Genomic DNA, 20637 nt, shown 5'->3' with positions numbered 1-20637 from the left:
ACTGTGATCTTAGGCGGTGGCAAAAACTTGTCTTTTGATTCACCGTTCCCAGTCTTCACTCCTGCACTCGTGCCATCCCCTGTGTTATGGCATCCAAATCAGTGGTCTAAATCAGGGGACTGATCTAGCTGAAAATCTGTCCTCCAGAAAAAAGCATGGAGGGGAGGGTTGTGCTTCAGACAGATGGGTATCATTTGTCTGCACAACCAGCTGTGTGGCCACAAAGCAGGGCTGTTGCTACCACAGGAGTGAGCAGGGCAAGGGCTGCCTCACCTGCTGTTGCTATTGAAGACCTTTGCTGCCTGCTCTTTCCAGAGGAAGAGGCTGTGGTATTTGCTGTGGGAATGGAATAATCCACGGCTTTGGAGGATGTCTAACAGAGAAGTCAAACCGATGCCCTTTACCTTCTCTTGGAGACTGTCCTTTTCATGCAAAAATAGTTGGTTACCACCTTTCAATTTTGCAGGTAACCTTTGCAGCCATTGCCACATCAAAGATTGCAGTTTAGACTAGTCGTATTTGTGTTTGGACCTACTGCTCTCCTCATCATGATGAATGAGAGGAAACAGACTTTTTTTACCTATTAAGCTTGAGGGTAACAAATCAACTGCTAGTCATTGCTCTCATGTCTAATAAACTGCCCATTTAGACTGCTCAGGTGTTTCATAATAGACTGCTTTATTCCAAATATCTGATGAAGAGGAAATTTAAAGAGGTGAGATATTAATTCAATAAATACATTTTAAAACATTTATGCATAAAGTTTTACCTTCCTTATTTTCCAAGGTTCATAGTAGGAGTTCTGTCTTAGCATGTGTTGCCACTCCACACTGCGAGATTACCTCTAAGAAAGCATGTTGTCTCACGTAAGAGTTGAATTGTGAATCCTCTCCAAGTCTGTCCTGTTTCTATGGTTTGCATGGTGTTTCTAGGGGATTACAAGTGAGGGCAACCATGAAGTTGGTACCTCTGTACTGAAAGTAGTTTTCGGGTAGTTTTTACAGCTCCTTTCCTTTGAATTTCCCAAGTAGCTTCAGTTGGCTTCATGTACAGGATTCACAGCTCAATGCCAGCAAATGCCAAGCCAAAAAGAAAGTAGAAGGAAAAAAAAGAGTGAAAAGCCAGAAAAAGAAGACTAAGAGTGATTGCCATTTAAAAAAAAAAAAACAAAAAAAACCAAAACAAAACCCGACACAAAAAAAACCAACCACAAAACCCATAAGGGCAGTAGAGCGTGTAATGGTCATGAATGTTGCACTGCTCAAGACAACGCTGCAGCTGGGAGTAATGCTCTGATTCTTCTTGTGCAAGGACATCTTCAGAAGAGACGCTCATTTTATATGCAATGCTGTCAATGTCACCTTTGAGGAAAATCACCGGCAAAGCTTATTTGTGAGTAACTGTTCCTCCCCCATCCACTTTGATTGCCTTTGCCCCTTGCCACCTCTCCCCCTTCACAGCAGAGGGAGTGAAGAAGATGCAGTTCCCCCTTGCTCCTTGTCCTGCCGCTCTGTGCTGCACTGCAGGCTGATGCTACCCAGGACAGAAGGGGCTACACAGGCACTGTGCGGGAAGCCTTCGTCTCCAAGAGCCCCAGGGCTGCATCCCTGAGGATCAGCAGAGAGCAGTTCAGCACCGCTGCCTGGGAAGTACCAGCTGCTGAGATACTGAATATTCAAGCTAAGCTCAGTGGCTTAATACAAGGGTGAGAAATCATAAAACGGAGTGCTCTTTGCTGTCTCTTCCTCTCTCTCTTACAATATTTTTAAAATGGCTGAGTTGTGCCAAAAGATACAAGTTGTCTTTGAAACAATTTTTAGGTGTAAATGTGACATTTCCTCCACTAATCACACTTTCTTCAGGTGAAAGATAATAGAGTTGTCTGACTAGCTCAGCCCTGGGTCTTTGCTTGAGTAGTTACTCCAGAATGAATTATATCCATAGTGCTGGTTTCATAAGTTCTTCTCTTTTTTTGTGTTAAGCACTCAGCTCATTTAGCATCTCAGTTTGAATGTGAAAATATTCTAAGAGGTGAAAGATCAGTGATTTATATCTAGTACCCAGCATCCTTCTGCCCAGTCCTCATTTTACTTTGAGTTGATTTCATAACAGATACATCAGTGCACAGAATATACTGTATTTTTTTCCAAAAACATTAAAAATCCATGCTAGTTTCATGCCTGCTAATTCTCAATCAGTGTGGATGGTGTAAAATTGTTGCTAATTATTTTTTGTTATTAATTTTTTATTCTTGAAAATCCCTGTACATGTATGCTCATTTCCATCTTCTCTAACCAAAAGCAAATCACTCAGTGTCTCTAGCCATATGGATTTCGTATGCCATTCAGAGCAACCCAGTCTTATGTGGTAATGACTCAACAATTTACTGAATCCAGTTAGCAGCTTTATAGATCGTTACTCAAAGTATCTCATAGTTAAGTTTCATAACAGTCCCACTTAGATTATCTCACATCCTCCATGTAACTATTCATTAAAGGCAACCATGCTTTCTATCAGCAAATGAGTGATTCACCATTAGTATTTCTTTCTCTTGATCCCCACACCTTTCTTCTATGCAGCCTTGCTTCTTACTTTTCAAAAGCCAAAGTCAGCTTGGGCTGATGTCCCACAATACAGGGGAGTAGTTAAAGGCAATGAGCTTGAACAGATTCATCTTTAATGGCAGTAACCTCTTAAGCATTGCTGCTATATTTGATGAAGTACTGAAAGAGCAAGCTTGCAAGCACAGGTCTCTCTTCTCCGGATCTGTATTACATTTGCCAGAAGGGACAACTTTGCTTGCATAAATGAAATTTGTGCTAGAACAGAGGCCCTGTGAAGGACCCTACACACATAAGGTCTGCTCAGACCACTGACCTCAGGCTTAACTGGAGTTTGCACTGTTGCAAAGTTCAGCTGTCATAGCTGTTTTCACTTACCTCTTCTCATGCTGTCGTGAACACAGTCATTCATTCATTCCCTAACTGAACTGGTGTATCATCATTTTTATGACGAGGATCCAACTGGCTGCTTCTGCTGATCAGTTTTAAAAACATTGCTACCCAGGAACCCGTCCCTCTTGTTTTGTAAAATGTTGGCTGAATCCTCAGTTGGCAGAAAGAGATGTCATCCCATTGCCTTCAGTGGGAATAGGTCAGGAGGTTGGACTCAGCAGCATTTGGGGACATCCAGATGGGTTTTCTTCCTCTCCTGTATATCTCAGTCTCATTTTGAACATAATGTATAACATGTTTTTACATGAAGTTAGGGGAAAAAAAAGGAGGATGTGCTTTAGTGCTTATGAGGATTCAGTGAATTACCAGCTTGTGATTTTAGCCCCTGTTTCCACATGCGTTTCTCCTGGAGGAGTAAGTCTTGGTTTGTGCTGCTGTCGTCCCCTCACTGTGCTGGCACAGTGACTGGTGTGGCCATTCAGTGAACCAGATTAGGAATCTAGGTCTTTTTTTCTTTTTCTACCTGGTGATTTTTCAACCACATCAGCTCACTAGCGTGATTCATCACACATGCAGGCACTCAGGCAGATGTGCTGGTTTAGTACAGTAGGGAAAATCTGAGAAGCAGGGAGAAGCACCTGGAGACAGGATTGGAGAAGGATGTGTGCAAACACCACTGCTGCTCAGTTTTATTGACCCACCCGTGTGCTACTGAAATGCTCGCCCAGTATTTGGGGAAAAGAAAATAGATACAGGCTCAACCTTTTTAAAAAAAAAACCAAACCTCCAAAATTGATCCAACACAGTATAGATCTAAGCATGGGCTTTGCAGGTGAATGCTGTGCCTGATCCAGATTCTTTCATTGCTTTCCTGTGGAGTTTCTGTGATGTATTGTGGGATGTACAGAATCAGAACTGGGATCTGTTGAGATACAAGAGACTAAGCTTGTCCCTGCCAGTGCAGATGTGCTAGCAATATAAGAAAGCTCTCATCCAGCTTAAAAGTGCTTATAAGTGTTTTGATGTACTACAGCTGTCTAAGTCTCGTGCAACCCATGCTTTGGACTGATGTTTCAGCTTCTACGGTGGATTTATCCTAGTGAAGAATGAGTTGTTTTAATCTTCCCTCATATGGATGCTGAAGTAAAATCACAATACATCAAGTATCATGATGCTAATTAAATCCTATGGATGAAAAGTGTGTGGGTTTCAGGAGTGATATCTGCAGATGTCTCTCTCCCTTTATCTATTTCATGCTGATCTTACTGGGTTATCCAAACTGTGTCTCTGTGTCTTCACCTTTGGGTAGAGACTACAGTGCAAAATGTCACAGGGATGTTGTAGTCTCCCTCTTCTTCCTCTTTAAGGGCTACAGTTTCCTCCATCATCTCTTCCACTTTAAGGAGGTATATTCCCTCACTAAATCCACACACCCAGCGCCTCTGTTTGTTTAGCTATCTCTGCAGAGAGATGGTGTCAGTGGCTGGGGAGAAAAGTTTGTGCGTGTGAGTGCAGTGGAGAGACACGGTGGATGCACATGATTCAGAAGGGAGCACAAGTCGCATTGCAACCCTCTCAGCGGTGGGTGCCTAATAATTTTCATATTCTTTGGTACTGTGTATGTTTCAAAACACAATGTTAGAACACCAGCCATCCTGGCTAGGTGTGACAAGAATTAGGCACAGTAGAGAACAAACTCTGCTGATCTTAATGGTGTGACCTCCCAGGGGCACTTGGCGAGATGACTGTTCAGGTGTCTGTAGTCTGTCAGCTACCTGTAATCTCAGAAGGAGCATCTCCTTCCTTGTTTGTTACTGTAGTTCAAATGAAGAAGACCTACTAGCAGAGATGATGGTATTTAAGGTCATGCCACCAAATTGCTGCATCTTATACCGGTCTTCTCTTCTATAATTCTGAAGTGAGTAATGTAAGAATAACTTGAGTTCATTTCAGTTAGCTGTCTGGATTAATAGTTGCTGTCTGGGTGCAGCTGTATGCAACCTAGACTGAATTACCTACGAGTAGGGCAGGTATGTGGGACTGTGGTGCAGAAGCATGTGGCATGTGAGCCTTTCTGCTATGACTTAGACTATTGTGTCAATAATTCAATCTTTTTTTTGAGGAGAGAGTATATGTCTTAAACTTGTTTAAGAGAGTCTCCAGTTCATGGAACAACTGCAGTACTTTCAAAGTAGTACGTGCCCCCATTAAGCCATTCTTCCTTACTGTACAGGCATAAGTCATAAATAGTTTATTTGTTTCTTGGCAACTTCATATTTCATGTAAGAACAAAAGAACATACATGCAATAGAACTTTTATGAGATCAGCATTTAATCCCTGAAAAAGATTTAGTAAACATTAGGATTTCCTTGAAGCTGGTGATCTTATCAGACCAAGAAAACTTGCAAAGATTAATAAAAAAAATAGCCTTTGCAGTAGTGGCTGTGAATATGTATGTACGCTTACATACACATATTCTTGTATGAGTACGTGGGGTTATTTTTCCTTGTAGCAGCGTCATGGCCTCTCATCCCCTGCTGCAAAAGGCAATCTGGGTAGATAAAATGAAAGGCAGCTCCTTCCTCGCAGCTGTTGTATACATCAGGAAGAGGTAAAATAAGTGAATACAGAATAGCAAGTGAGTGAGAATGGGGAAGCCAGGATAACATGTACGAATAGAGGGGAAACATGGCTGGTTATTCAGGGCATTATATTGAGGCTCCGTAAAATGAGATTTCTATTACATTTCTGTGTATTTCTACCATGAGATTAGCTGATCTGTAGCATGTCCTTGGACGTGTCATTTCCTCTGTATTTTTCAGCCTCTCTATCATAACAGGGCATAAAGTTAATCAACTTCTATGTCAAAACGTCATAGTCCCCAGAGTTGTTGTCCTCCTCAGGGTTAACCAGCCTTCATTCAAGGATTGGTGTTTCAGATGTTTCCTAGTCCCTGGACTTCCCCAGATTGCCTTGGGGTGCAGATTTGCAACAGACTTGTTTGCAGCATTGTTTTGTTAGAAGTAAGACTTTGTCCTTATTTTAAGATTGCCTGGGGTTGAATGTGGACTTGGAAAGCTGAAAACAAAGGGTTAACCTCTTGATATAAACTCAGTAAAGCGTAAAAGAGAAAGATGTAGTTCAGCCTATCAAGGATATGCAGCATCTTCTGTGTCTGTTCCTTAGAGCTTTCCTAAGGCATCTCTCAGCCCTGAAGCAAAGGGGACAAGCAGCTGAGTGACATTCTCCCTTTGGGATGCTGTCTTACAGAGTGGACTTTCCTGGGGTTTTTGTTTGGGGTTTTTTTTATTGGCTTTAGGCAGTGAAAGGTAACTCAGCAGCACTTTGCTTTTCTGTCTGCTGTATGTCAACATTGGCCTACAAGGCTAACGAAGGGTTGCTGACCTAAGGAGGTTATGTCATTTTCAGGGGATTCCTTTCCCCTCTCAGTCTGTTGGTCTCTGTTGTTGCCCTTCAAAAGTTTTTCCCTGTTTGCTTTATTTCCAGGGAATATAGTGTTGGCAACACAGAGCTCTTTTGCCAGGGATAGCAGCTAAGGTTTGTATTTCCTACCTCCCTGGCTTCCTGAACTGGGCTTTTTTCCCCCTCACCTTTTAATGCAATGGGATAAACAAATACACAATGTGTATTCAGTTGGAGCTACAAGGAGCTATCTTTGCTACTCAAGTAACTTTCTGCATTTTAAAGACCGTTACATTATTTTATGCTAAAGAGTTGAAGAGTACTGCCACCTAGTTCATCCTCCTACTCCAAAACAGGATCAGGTCTACTTTTAGCATTCCTGACAGACACTTGTATAACCAGTCCTTAAAGATTTCCAGCAATGGGGACCCTACTGCCTTTCCAAGTGAATTTTCAAGCTGAACATTTCTGCAATATGAGCTCATTACTTTCATCTCCTGATGCTTGTGAATGTTGATGAACAGATTATTACCTAACTCTTTGCAGCAGCATTTTATGTATTTGAAGGGTGTTTTCATGCTCTCTCTTTAGGCTAAGCAACCTGTGTTCTCTCAGTCTTTCCTTATAATTTGTGTTATCTAGACATCTGCTTGTTTTCACTGCTCCCCAGTGATCTGCCTTCAGTTGCCTCACATCTTTCTTGAGATGTGGAGAGGGTACTTCAGCTGAGCCAGTAGCAGTGTTGAGTAGGGCAGAAGGATGTCGCTCCAGCTGTGTTCCAGCAGTTCGTCCCGGAGTGGTTCTTCCTTAGCCTAAAGCAGCACAACATCATCACAGGTTCACTTTCAGCTCGTGATTCTGTGTGGTCCTTAGATACTTTGTGCAGCACTGCTGTCTGCCCAATTGCTCCCCATCCTCTGTGCATGCAGCTAGTTGTTCTTGGCTAAGTAAAGAAGCCTACACTTGTCCTGGTTGAATTGTATACCTAGCTTTTCCAGTTTGTCAAGATTATTCTAATCTTGTCCTCAGTTATACTTACTGTTTTACCCAGCTTAATGTAACTTGCCAGTTAACAACCACTTCTGCTGCATCACCTATTCCATTAATGAAAATATTCCATCATCCAGGATCCAGGATGAAGAACCCTACAGGAACAATCCTTCAGATATGGCTTTGAACTGTGGATAACTGCTTCCAGAACCAAAAAATTATTGGCAGCTACTTCAGCCATTTGGAATATCACCTTCTAGTAGTAATTGTACTGATCACCAGTTTTCTCATCTACCTTCATGCAACTCCCTCCAAGGTGAAACATTTAGGAAGACGGATCCTGTACTACATAATTTTATGAACTGGATTTATTATTTTTCTTCTTTTTTTCACTTTTTGTTGTAACTTTTAAAAATTTTTCCCAAGATTTTTCAAATTTTTCCAAAACTACTTGTAACTGCCAATGGATCCATGGTTTGTGGCATATTGATTTTAGAACATTTTCTCTTATCTGCTTTAGCTGACTGTGATGATATATTCCATATGCACAAACACACTCCTACACACATACCTGCCCCCCATGGTGCTTGCTACTTCCTGTAATTTATTGTCTCATTTATTGATTATTGATTTATTAGCCTGTTACCCCTTTATAGAGGGAAATTAGGTTGTTTTGACTAGATTTGCTGGATACATCCCTGGTTTTTATTTTTTGTCTTTTTTATTTCCATTGTGTGCTTACAAGTGGTTTGATTATCTGCACCAGAGTCTTTCTGGGAATTTGAAGTAAAAGCAAATGGTCCATAGCTTCAATGGCTTCCTAGCTTTTTTTTTCCATTTTCAAAAATAAGCACTCTGTTTGACCTTTTCCAAACATTTGCTACCTTACTTGTCCTCCATGAACTCTCGAAGACAATTGATAACAGCTCTGAGATTTCTTCTGCTCATTCCTAAAGTATCTTAGGGCAAAGTTCATCTCTTGGACAATTTGAGAGCATTTGATTTACTCTAGTGCTCCCTGTGTATTCCTCATTCTGGGCTGAAATCCCTTCTTTGCTGGTATTAATTCCTGCTAGTGAGAGGATCAGTTGTCCTTTTCTAGTAAAGTCTTAGCAAAAATGGTATTTTGATCTTCCTAGTGTAATGTCTTAATGGCTTGCTTTCCTTTCTTGAGTGGCAGACCGATAATTTCATTGTACTTACAGAATGATGCATCTCATTTTGTGCCCTGACCTTTTAGTCTTCATAACCATATGGTGTTTTATTGTTTGATGCTCATATCATCTTACTGTAGGAGGTGTTCACTATTCATACATCCTATCACATTCACATTTTCCTCATACTCTTTACTCATAAAGAGTAGCCAAAATATTAAGGGGGCAACATGACAAACATGGCAGTTAGAGTTTTCCAAACTAATGCTATTTTTGACAGCTGTAAAATTTCTGACCAGTGCACCTGGTTGGTATATGTTGTCATCATTTGGCTAGTTTCAATGGTGTTGTGATGTTTTCCCCATCATTACATTTAAACTAACCAGGCAAGCCTCACCTTTCAGACACGGGTTCTTTGTCTGTCATCGTGGTCCAAATGTATTACCTGCACAAATGGGACCCAGCAAGAGAAATGTTTAACAACCAGACAGTTTTCCTGTGTGCTAACAGGAGTTTAATCTGCTGGCCAGTAGTTATCCTTACTATGAGGACTTTTTCTGAGTTGTCTTCGCAAGGCAGCAACTGTCAGAAAAGCAATGAGACCGTCTGTGTGGAACCACACCACCTTTGGGGAGGGTAGGTGGGGAATTTCTGCGTCTCCAAAACAAATCCAGTTAGTCAAATTAAGGCTCATAAAACCTGACAATTCTGAGAGGAAAAATAACGTATGGACTGGAAGGAGATAGTAAACAACACTTGACTGTCCAAGCAGCTGCACAATTTTCACCCAGTTTAACAGATGCTGTTAGTAGCCCCACTGAGAAACCACACACAGGTACAAATGCTTTTAAGTTGCCTTCTAGTGCTGCAGGCTGCCCAGGGGGGCAGGCGCTTTTAATGCCTTGCTTTTACACAAAAGAAAAGGCAAGTGATTTCTTTTAACCTCTACTTTCAATTTTTAAGTCCCTCCTTGTCTTCTGGTCTCAGGTTAACTCGTCTCTTCCTGATCCCTTCTTCTCCCCATCCTGTTTTCTCCTGATTTGGGGTTAGTTTTTCACTTAACAGCACATTTTGTTATCCTTATGTTGGCTCTGCACTTTTCTCTGCCCTGTCCATTGTATATGGACAAGGGTTTCTGCCGTAGTCTGTTTTGTTTCCAGAGCTGCTGTACAATTTGCAGAAAAGAGGAGTGACTGGAAGTCTGTGTGCGTGGGAAGAGTAACTTTAAAGAAGGGTAATTCAAAGGGTCTGTGACTGCATTTATCCAAGTCTCTTATCAATTTTCTGTGTGACCTTGGAAAAATCATTTAGGTTCTTGGTCTGAGTCCAGAGCCATGTTCCTCTTTACCTCAACTCTCAGCAAGTATAAAGGGAACTTAAACACCTAGCTTCAGGGCGTGGTGAGGGCAAAGCCACTAATCTCAGTGATGAAATCTGTACAAGTACCTGAAACATCATTCAGTCCTTCCCATGCACTTGTCTGCCATCTAACTTTGTAGACCCTGATTTCTGCTAGTACTCAATGGAGATACATCTGAACCAGCTGTCACTCCTATCCGTCTTCATTTCTTAAGAGAACAAATTGTTTTAAATTCTCATATAAATTCCCCTTTTACTTGATTATGAAATATGTTTTAATTTGACAGTGATGTTATTTTTAGTAATACTTTTGTAGCCTTTAGTATTAACATCTAGTTTTGGGGAAAAACTGCTAAATATTTATACTTCTCTTCTTTGATCTTTCACTCAGAAGAACTGAAAAGGTATCACACTTAACATTTTTACTATAAATATTTTAGATAGCATTTGAAAGAGTCCAAATTCACCTCTCATGTTGGATTTGTTCAGATTGTTGAGATAGGTTGTCACTCTTAAGTGCTTCCAGATGGCGTTTCAGTTGCCAATGGCTGGAAACTTTTGAGCGATACTGTTGTGGCTAATGACCACTGATGGAATCATTAATATTGCTGTTTGACAGAAGTAGGACCAGAGCCTCTTCCATCCTCTTACTTGTATGCTATGGCTCAGCGGCAGATGAATATAATGTCTTCGCTTAAGAAGCACAAAAGGAGCACAACAACTCTGCAAACACTGTGTCTTCCAGAGTTACTCTTTGCAAAAAGGTTTTGTCCCTGACCCATTCCAGTACTAGCCAGTTGCCCTGAAAGGGCACAAGAAGTTGTGAATCAGATATCCAAGTCATGAAGTTCTGCCAGACGCACAGAGCCTGTTGCTGCCGGAGCTGCCTCATTCTACCACTAAATTCCTAGGGATTTCGGAGGTCAAGAGAAATGTGGAAAAAGTGGGAGAGCCAGCAATGACAGAAAACATGTTGATTTGTTGTGGTTTTACTCACTGAAAATGTAAATTTTTCTGTAAGAATTTTCTGGCTAGCAGTCAAAATGCTTCAGCTGCCAGTGCTGCCAGGACTTCCAGGTATTGCATGCTTCTGTTCTCCTCAGTATGCTCTGATTTCTCATCAGCTACGTCAGCCAAGTTTCTTTTCCACAGAGAGGAGGTGATCCATCATAGGAATTTTTTGCCTTCACCTCTCATGGGAAATGCAGTCCTGCCATGGGTCTGAACTACACAGGAAAGGAGAAAGTCAAGGAGCTTAGATGGCAGTTCCCATGAGACACAATATCCAAATTGAGTTATTTTATTCTTTTGTTTGCTGGGTTGGAGAATGTTTAAGCCCCTAGTGGTCAAATTTTAAACAACAAATAACAAAAGGTATTACCCCTCGCATTTTGTTTTGGTGAAAACATGATTAGACTTTGAAAAACATTTGACTTGGAACCTTTTCTAGTCAAACCCAGAGAAAGTGAAGTGAAATGAAACCCTGTGCTGTACACAGAACAGGTATTCTCTCCTTTCCGATGTTGGGACTATTGCTTTTTCTCTCTTACTTTCAGCATCCAATTATCTTTCTATGTTTAGTACACAAAATTAAGTGTCTTAAGTATTTTACCAAACAACCTTCTCTTGTTTGCCAGTGCAATGAGTAAAGGTTATTTCACTGGATTCTGTATGTGTGTATTTGTATTGTAAAGTTTGCTTTTTCCTGTCTTTATTCCACCTGTGCAGTCCTGATATCTGTCATAGTGATAACCCTGAAGAAAAAGTAGGTTTTTATACCCTATTCTGAGCCTCACAGGCTTGCACATGTTCTGATCTTTGTGTGCATGCCCACTGCATGGCTTTCTTTTATTCCTGAAAGGCTCAGCCTTAGTAAGTTGAGAGACTCATTCCATTAAAAGTCCATAACATTGCATCTATCTGGCATGATGAGTGCTCCAAGGTTACTATGCTGACAGCAAGGCGAGTCTTGAAAATATTCAGCCTCTAGCCTACTCTTGAATCTTCCTGGATTTAGAGCAGGATTTTGAACTGACTCACTAGATGGAGTGATAAACTTCTAAAAATTGAGGAGGCCCAGTGTAACTGAGAGCACAAAGTTTATCTTACAAGAGGAACAACTCTCAGTCACATCTAAGTTTAAATCCATGTGGAATGGATTCCTCAGTATTGGTGTAGATCAGATATGATAGGAATTCTGTTGCCGGTGCTTGATAGATGATTTTCCCAAAGAGAGAGAGATTGGAGGACAAGCAGTCATCACTGATGCTGGAATCCATCCCCTTGAGAACTCATTTCTTACGTGCTTTACAACCATTGATCATTTCTTTCTTCAAGGAATCAATGAGTCATTGTATTAAAAGCAAAAACACAATCCCAAACCCCAAAGCTTTGCAGTTTTTTTCTGGCCTTCCGTGGCAGCAAAAGTCTGTGTCACAGCTTATGATCCTGTGGGGACTTTGGATTTTCTTTCGGTATAACGGAGAATGATATTTTTCTCCTTATTCTTCACCCTAGTGATATTTCATCGTTGCCTCCATGTAATGGATTCCATTACTTTTGATGCTGTGAGGCTTAAGAGCTTTTTAATGGGAAGTGCTTGGATCTGAGATAGGTTGACTGTATCGTTGGCTGGTTACTGAGACGACTGTAAGAGTGCACAAGGGAAATACTCTCAGTTTCTTGTGTAACTTGGTCTGTTTACAAGAGTTCCCAAGCAGAGCTTGGTGGAAAAGAGCCTTGCACTGCTCATGTTAGTTTGCTGGCATGTATCAACAAACCAAGGTAGCCTGTTGAAATGAGAAAGGGTTGTTAGGGGCCAAAGTGCTGGCCAAAGCATAAGCAATTGCTTTAATTGTTTCATTAAACATTTAGTGAGTACATCTAACAGCCAGGAACTTCCTCTGTGAGGTGATGCTTATGAATTTTTTTTTTCAGTATATATATGTTTGTATCTCTTCCTACATGTAAGAAATTAGGTGATAGATTTAGGTAGAAAAGGAAAGTCATGATCAAAATTTTCTAACCAGTCCAGTGTTTCAGATACTTCACGATGGCTTAGATCCTACTTACAGCTATTTAACAGTGTCTCAGTGACTGAGAAGCTGAAAAGTTTGCGAGTGCTTTCACTTTTCATCTACCTTTCATTATCTTAACTAGCAGGTGTTATTTATGTCCTTTGCCACGGCATCTGATACCATGCTCTTTATCTCTCTCAATGAGCTGGCTGTTAACAGAATTTTGTCCTTTTTTCCTACATTAAGAAAAAAGCTTAAAATGGAATTAATACGAAAGAAAGAAAGAAAGAAAGAATGAAAAGGCCAAGCAGGTTCAGGGTTTGGTATTCAGATACAGATTTCATCAAGTCCAATTAGAAAAGAGCAGAAAGTCCATTACTGTCTCAATTTTGTGAAACAGAAGAGCAATATTTCAATTCAACTGTCTATCAGTGAACATGCATCTCTTTTAAAGCGACCACCCAAAAAATCCACAGTGGTCAAATATTGTTGACAGTGTCAACATGGTGATGTTGATGTGAAGTATCTTTGAAGCTGAACTATTCTTCTGCTAGGTGTCAGGAGGAAAAGATGTGCAACAGAAATGACCATTCCCTGCTTTCTGTGGGTCTAAAACAATTCTTTCTTCTGGAGGTGATCTAGTGCCTTTCACTAGCATCAAAATTACCTTAAACAAAAACATGTCCATTTTTAAAAATATGCTGGTGTATACAATACGCTCTTCCAGAGAAATGCAGTATTAGCATTTGAAAGGACTGATGAGAATGCATCTTCGGGAAGGGCCTTTGTTCAGAGAATTACTGCTATATTCTACGTGCGTATCACCATGGTAATTGAATATTTGCCATTGGTAGTAAGGTATATAACACAAGCCTTTTGCCGTTTTCCATGATGTGGTTCCTAGCAAAGAGTGCTATTTGTCAGTTTAAAATTTATAGTATGACATTTAGCAGTTGTGCCTACTATCATAGTGGTGGATGTGGTTTGAAAGCATGAAACAAAAAGGAAAAGGTAATTACATCTTCTTCTCTTCTTCTTACAGTTTAATATTCCTCCCCATTTCCACTTACAACATGAACCGTTCTGTTGGAGCCACAAAGCAAAACCAAAGCTGTGCTCTCTGCATGGCTTTGGCAACTGTGTTGCTAGTAACATGAGACAGTATTTTCATTTCTTCCCATCATGATCCCTTTCAGGATATTGTTGCAAACAAAACAAGCCTTTCTCTTCCCTGAGCATGACATGATCTCAGTGGAGCGTGTAGTGATCATTGAGTACTGTGTGAAGGTTTATGTAAGGTACTTGCATGATGAATCTTTTGGGGGGATATAGGATACAAACTTCTATGGCAGGAATTGGGAGACCCTCAAAGAACCTCATTAACATGACTCACTTAATAGAGGAAAAATGATTATTTTAAATACTTGCGTTACCATGTGTATAGATCTTTTAAATAATATTCTGTAGGAAAAGGTGCAATATAGATATGATGGTGAGTAGTACTGCTTAGTGCACTGCTCAGAGTACAAAAGAGATGGTACTCTCTTTAACTCCTTGATGCTGTGGGAGATTGTCATCTCTGCTTTTCTGTTCCTCAAAGTAAATCCAGCTTTCTAGAAAAATGTCTGGTTCTGTGTTGTCCTCAGCACGTAAGAGCAAGAGTAACATCCCTACAGAAGTCTCTGTGCTTCCATGCTTTATTTAAGACAGATGGAAAGTAGAACACAGTTAAAAAGTGGGGGTTTTTCCCCACTCACTGCTGCCCCTTTTATCTCCTTCTTCAAGTACAGGGTGGAGAAGTTTTCATTCTTGTTACGATATTGCATGTGCATGAGACAAATGCCAATACCAGGCATTTACTCTTTAGGCAACATTTTGGTTACCAAATGACTCCATGTCTTAGTCTTATCTAACCACTGAGACAGGTTCCCCTGTTAGGTGCTTTGCTGTTGTTAGCTTCTGGGCTCAGCTTTCTAGCCAAGTTGCATTTAAAACATCCTTTGGTGGACATCCATGCAGGGAAAGATAACACACAGGTATTAATTTTTATAGCCTAACATACCCTTTCATTCTAGCCTGGTCCAAGTGTCAGGTTGCTTTCATGTTTGTTTTATTAGACTAGTGGCAGACTAAGGCCCCTTAATTTCCTGCTGTGTGCAGATAGCAGGCTGAAATAGCGAAACATATACACTGACCTACAGGTTGGCCCCATGCAGTGAATATGACCTGCCAGTGAGCAGCTCCCTAGCACATGGAGGCGGCTGCACACCAATTCCTGAAAATCACGAGGCAAAGCTGTTTCCTCCAAAAAATGTATGAAAGAGCGTTTGGCATTGTTTCACTCGTGTTTGTTCATGGACCATATTCTTGTTTCCTCTTGCGGCATCAGAATAAATCCCTGTCTTCCTTTTGCCTTTGAGCAGTGCTTCACTGTATTCACTGCGTTTCATTACCTGAAAGCCGCAGGCTGGTGCAGAGGAGACTTGTGACACTAAGATCAGCTGAAACCTAATGGGAGAGGAGTCCACGTGACTTTGAACCACATGGACTTGTCTGGTGGTGCAGTTTAGGTAAATAAACCCCAATGTGCTCACTGTTAAGCTTCTAGTTTAGTTTTTGTTTTTTTTTTTTTACCTGGTGAAGCTGCTGTTCTAGGTTTTGGCCTCAATTTTTCTGTGCAGAGATAGAGGATAGAGAGCTACTGCTTCTGTATTGTCAGGCTGCAGCATGACATGCAGCAGAGAGTTCATTATGCATTAGCAGAGCCATCTTTAAGGTAGGCAAACACTCTGTGACTGTGCAGAACAAAAGGAAAGCAAGAAAGGGAATCAGCAAACATGTATTATTTGTTGACAATAATTGTTTCCAGTTGCAGTGACGGCAGTGATTAATCACATTGTCTTAGTATGGTATTTGGGGGTGGGGCGGGATAAGTATTAGGAGGGGGAAGAGCCAAGAAGTACTCTTCCCCATATCCCTTGAAAAGTTCGCTAATACTACTCTGAAAACAATAATTAAGGTTTTGAAACTTGCAGTGTGTCTTTTACTGAAATAGCATTGAACCATATACTCCTTTCTAGTTAGTAACAAAGATGCAAATAAACCTAGCTAAAATGTGGGAGAAAAATGCAACATACCAACCATGTGAGTTATGTGTAGCCAGCCATGTGTATTAGTAGCGACATCATTTTTTGGCTATAATTAAGATTAGATTCATTATATTTAATGCAATCCCTGGTTTATTTCTTCTGCACCAATGCTTAATTTCAGCTGCATCTAATAGAACTCTAGTCCAGTGCTGCTCCATAAGACCTCTACCTTTTCCTAATTTAAATGCCTCCTAAAGATGCTGGTTTTCCACAACACCCACAAGAAACTATTGGGTCCTATTCTGACCTATTTAATTTGCCTCATGAATGAACTGCTCACTAGGATGGAGGGAGGGGGATACATGAACATGTGGGTCAAGAGAAATGGTTACCTTCAGTTAACCATGACCAGAGAAGAAACAGTGCTGGAGCTACTCCTGCCACAGCTTAAATACATTAAGTAAACTTGTGTTTACATCACATTAAATGGTGGTAATGAGTTTTCCCTCATGGGATATATTCCCAGTATATACAAGACTTCAGGATCAAGTCTGTGACTGTACATCTTCTAAATACATTTTCAGCCAAAGCAATTTGCAAATGTTTTTGATCAGGTGGGTTGCTGTAGCACCATTAAAAGCTGAAGTACTACCAGCTGTAATGGTATTTGCCAGCCTGGTTTTGAAAATTCTTTCTATTGAGCCCCAATTCATTATTACTCTCTGTTATTCAAATTTCTCTCTCGCATCTGGCCAAACCCTTGTTATTCCATTTACTTGCTTCTCCCAGGTCTGTGCTCTCAACTGCTTTGCAGAGGTGGAGCGGAGCAGAGCAATGCCTTCTCTGCAGTTACACCTCCCCCTCTTTTCTCAAAGATCACTTTTCTATAGTGTTTAACCTGCACCCAGGGAAACCTCTTGGCTGGTTCTTAGCAGTTAACTGCAGTCAGCTTAACACTTTATGAAATGCAGTTTGCCCTTTTCTATGCTGGTCAGATTTAACTTGCTTTATCTTCAGAGCACACAAAAAAGGAGGAATGCTTTAATTCGAAATAACCTTTTTGTTGTAAACTTCCAGTGGAAGCAGGGCAAGCTTCCCACTCGTGTTGGGTGGGATAAAGTTGGTATCAAATAGCTGTTCTGAGATAAAAACTACCTGTGCCCATTTCTAGTAAGATTTGAGGTTGAAATTAGTATCTTGAGAGTTATCTTTGTGTAGGAGCACATAGAACCTTAGTTTTAATCAAATAGTCATAATAAACATGGTTTCTAACATGAACCAATTTTCAGGAGAGAGGTGACCCGAAGTTTGTTGAACGCTTTTGTGTGCCATTAAATGCAGAGTTCTGCCAGTCTGAAAGATCCTTCTGTCTAGTACTTGATCTCTGGTTTCCTGTTATTTTTTCCCTCAGATTTTCTTTCTTTCACTGAAGTGAGTGTTTACCTTTGAAAGAAGAAGCTGTGTGGGCTTCATTTGAAACTAAAAATAAAAAGGATGCCACCACTGCCATTTAAATTCAGTAATACAAGTACTTCAATTGTAGAGATGCCCTTGCAAGAGCTATGTACTCCAGCCTGTTTTTGATGGAGAGGAAGAAGATTTTTTGCTCTCTTATTCAACTTACTGGTTTGCTCCTGGTTTTGCATTAGATTGTCTTTGCCTAACTCAGCAACTCTTAAATACTTTTTTTCCCTCATCATTCCTTCTTCTCTTATTCCTTTTCCCTGTTCTCCTTTGCCTTTTCCTTTCCACAGCAAGGGATAAGAAATTTTGCCATGTGTGCCGGCTGTCTTGTATCACCCCGTTTCTTCCTGAGTTTGCTGGACTGCTCCTGCACCTCAGCTGCAGCACGGCCAGTGTCTGGGCGCTGCTGTTTGGTGCTCCGCTTAGGGAGTGGCAGCCGCCCTTGTCCTGCATCTCTGTCCTCCTACAAATGGAGACTTCAGATGCATTTTTCCCTTTTTTTTAATTTTCAGCGCAGGCAAAGTAGTCACCTGAATTGAAAACTAAATGTTTTACTCTGTTTTGAAGGTGTGTGTTTGGTCTCCTCACCCAGGCTGGAGCCTGCACGGCAGGGCTTGTGAGATGCCCCACATTAGCTAGCAACATTGCTCTCCAGCACACAGAGGTTGTGTGCTATTTTCCTTATGCCCATCACTGCCAGACCCACTGGTCTGAGGGTGATGTGTGTGTGCAGTGCTCCCTCGAGGTAGCCCAGTTAGCACCAAAACGAGAGAGCTGTGGTGTCAGCAGCAGTTCACTGGTGTTAGCATAGCCCTCCTCCTGGGCTTGTTTGCTCTGGTAAGAAGCTACCACACTGCAATACAAGTTGAGGTATAAGGTGGACTTCAGCAAAGTCCTCTGCCAGAATTAAAATTCAGCTCAGTCCCACTTCTCCGGACTGTGTATTTTAGCATTAAGGTGATTTTCAAGCAACAGGAACAAAATTAGACCACAAATAAAAAATGATCCAGAGGGTAAGTGTTTGGATTCATGTATTTGCATTTGTAGGCACATGTATTTATGAGTCCTCTTTTGGTTTATATTTTGTAGGACAAAGAAAGTCAGCCATTGCTACCGTATCATTTACCGCCATCCGGAGAGGACTTTAACACAGGATGAGGTGCATCGCATCCATCAAGCTATTGAAGAATCAGCAGTTCGAGAACTTGGGGTTGAGGGCAGGTTCTAGCATCGCTGGTCAGAAGCTCTAATGACTGTTGCTTTTTCCTTTTATTTTTCCTTCTCTCTTTTTGTTTCAAGGTTGGGGGTTACAAGCAAAGAGAGGGGTTTTGTGACTGAACCTAGCACATGGAAAACAATTGATAAATGGGGCAGTGGCAAAATTACCAGGTAATAAACATTACTACTGAAAAATCATTGACAAAGCGCTGGCGCTTTATTTTAAGAAATGAGGGAACAGCAATAACGTAAGATTCCCCTCCTGTTACAATAAGAAATACACTGCCTGGTGGTTTTCTGTGTTGTTAATTGGTCCCTGGGTTCCATTAAACTGTAAATACTTGGCATTATTTCTGTGTTGACAGGATCTTCTCTCCGTGTAACGAGTGAAGCAAATCAGAGACACAGATTAGCTCAGGGAAGAAATACCCATCCCTCCCTCTTTTTTAAATAAGAAATGTCAGGTTTTGCTTCAAGAAACCTTCCAAGAAGTTGGCTCTCTTATCTGGGTATTGTTGTCATCTGCTACAGAGGAGCCAGTGTGGCTCTGGGGCCAGGCTTGGCTGTCTTCAAATGCCAGGTCATTGGTGAGTCTTTGCTGTTGAATCCCCCTGCTCCCACAGAGCTGAGCAGAGCTGCTTAGCAAGGCGCTGCAAGCTGTACCGCCTGCCCCAGGTGAGGAGCTCCCTTGTCTCAGTTCTCCTCACATAGGTACCAGTGCAAGATAAGTCTGTTCCCCTGTCACCAGCAAAGAATTGATATCACATGGGGCAGGATGTCAGAAAAGAGAAACTCTTCCCTACAGTGCCCTGAAAAGCAGCTGCCTTGATCTCTCACAGTATCTTACTTTCTAGCAGCAGTGTCTGCTCAGAGATTTGACCTTTAAGGCAGGAAACCAAACTAAAATGGGATCTCCTACTATTTGAGGCACCAGTCGCTTTACAGGATGCTTGGCTTTTTCATTGCAGGTTATAATAGATAAATTCTGGCAGTGGTATGATGCTAGGACCTGTAGAAGTGTTCAAATGGTCTGATAAATACTTGATGAGCCATTGCAGATGCTGATACGGAATATGGGACCAGTTTTTCCTTGTAATGGTATTTCATACAGTCTTGCAGGTCACATCTGGTTGCTGTGCAGGCAACATTCCTTACTTCAGGGAAGAAGGCAGTAAAAGCGCTGCAATAAACAGCATCTAACACTGATTTATACCTTATCAAGAAACATCTGTGCAGCAGGCTTGTACTTAACCATAAGAAGCCAGTTACTATTGCAGATGTGACAGAAGCAGAAAGCTCATTTTAATTTCATTACTCAACATATTTAGCTGTGTAAACAAATCCTAATCTAAATCACTGTTGTGTTATCCAAATAACTTGATTATGAAAACAATATGCTAGACTTTCTACAAGGCAAAAAGAATGGGTGCCATTTAGGCACCAGAAAAACCTACTTGCTTATTTTTAAACCGTGATTTACTAAGATCCATAAATAAAGCCTAGTCCATTTGATGTTTTTCTGTCTCCATCACTCTTTGCCTTTTCAGGATTCTCAGTGAGGACCACCGAAGAGGAGAAGCACTCCCCTGAACTATACTGAGCAGTAATGTTCCAAGACAGGGCCTGATCGATGCTGCCACATGGGGCAGCAAATTATGTGGATGTTAATTGATGGGATTGCCTATGGAGAGAGTACTAAAACCTGCCTGCTGTATGAAAGAACTAAGTCTCTTCAGAAAACAAGAGACTATCTCGGGTGGAGTACACTGCAAGATTCCCCTTTTAATTTATTGATTAGAGAAGTTTCCCTTTTCTGCTCCCCAAATACTTCAGTTCTCTCATTCTGCTCAGCCAGTTTTGGGGGCATAGAAATGTGGGGAAAGCAAGGAAGAGAAAATTGAACAATGAGCCTGTGTCACTGCACCCACAGACTGTCATGTCTGGCTTTGCAAGGAAACTTGTGTGTTC

The 20637-nt window shown here is 41.1% G+C and overlaps 1 protein-coding gene across 9 annotated transcripts in view; it reads left to right on the top strand.

Moving 5' to 3' along the window:
- FARS2 (phenylalanyl-tRNA synthetase 2, mitochondrial) overlaps positions 1–20181 on the top strand; it is a 255190-nt gene extending 235009 nt beyond the window's left edge. For all 9 annotated transcript variants that reach the window (XM_074872600.1, XM_074872543.1, XM_074872563.1 and 6 more), the window contains one exon: positions 18541–20181. In XM_074872600.1, coding sequence (XP_074728701.1) covers positions 18541–18679 — 139 coding nt within the window. In that variant the 3' untranslated portion in view covers positions 18680–20181. The remainder of the gene's footprint in view (positions 1–18540) is intronic.
- Positions 20182–20637: the final 456 nt, after the last annotated feature.

Source organism: Strix uralensis, chromosome 1 (assembly GCF_047716275.1).
Source record: "Strix uralensis isolate ZFMK-TIS-50842 chromosome 1, bStrUra1, whole genome shotgun sequence".
Classification (NCBI taxonomy): Eukaryota; Metazoa; Chordata; class Aves; order Strigiformes; family Strigidae; genus Strix; species Strix uralensis.
This window is presented reverse-complemented; position numbering and strand designations above follow the sequence as displayed.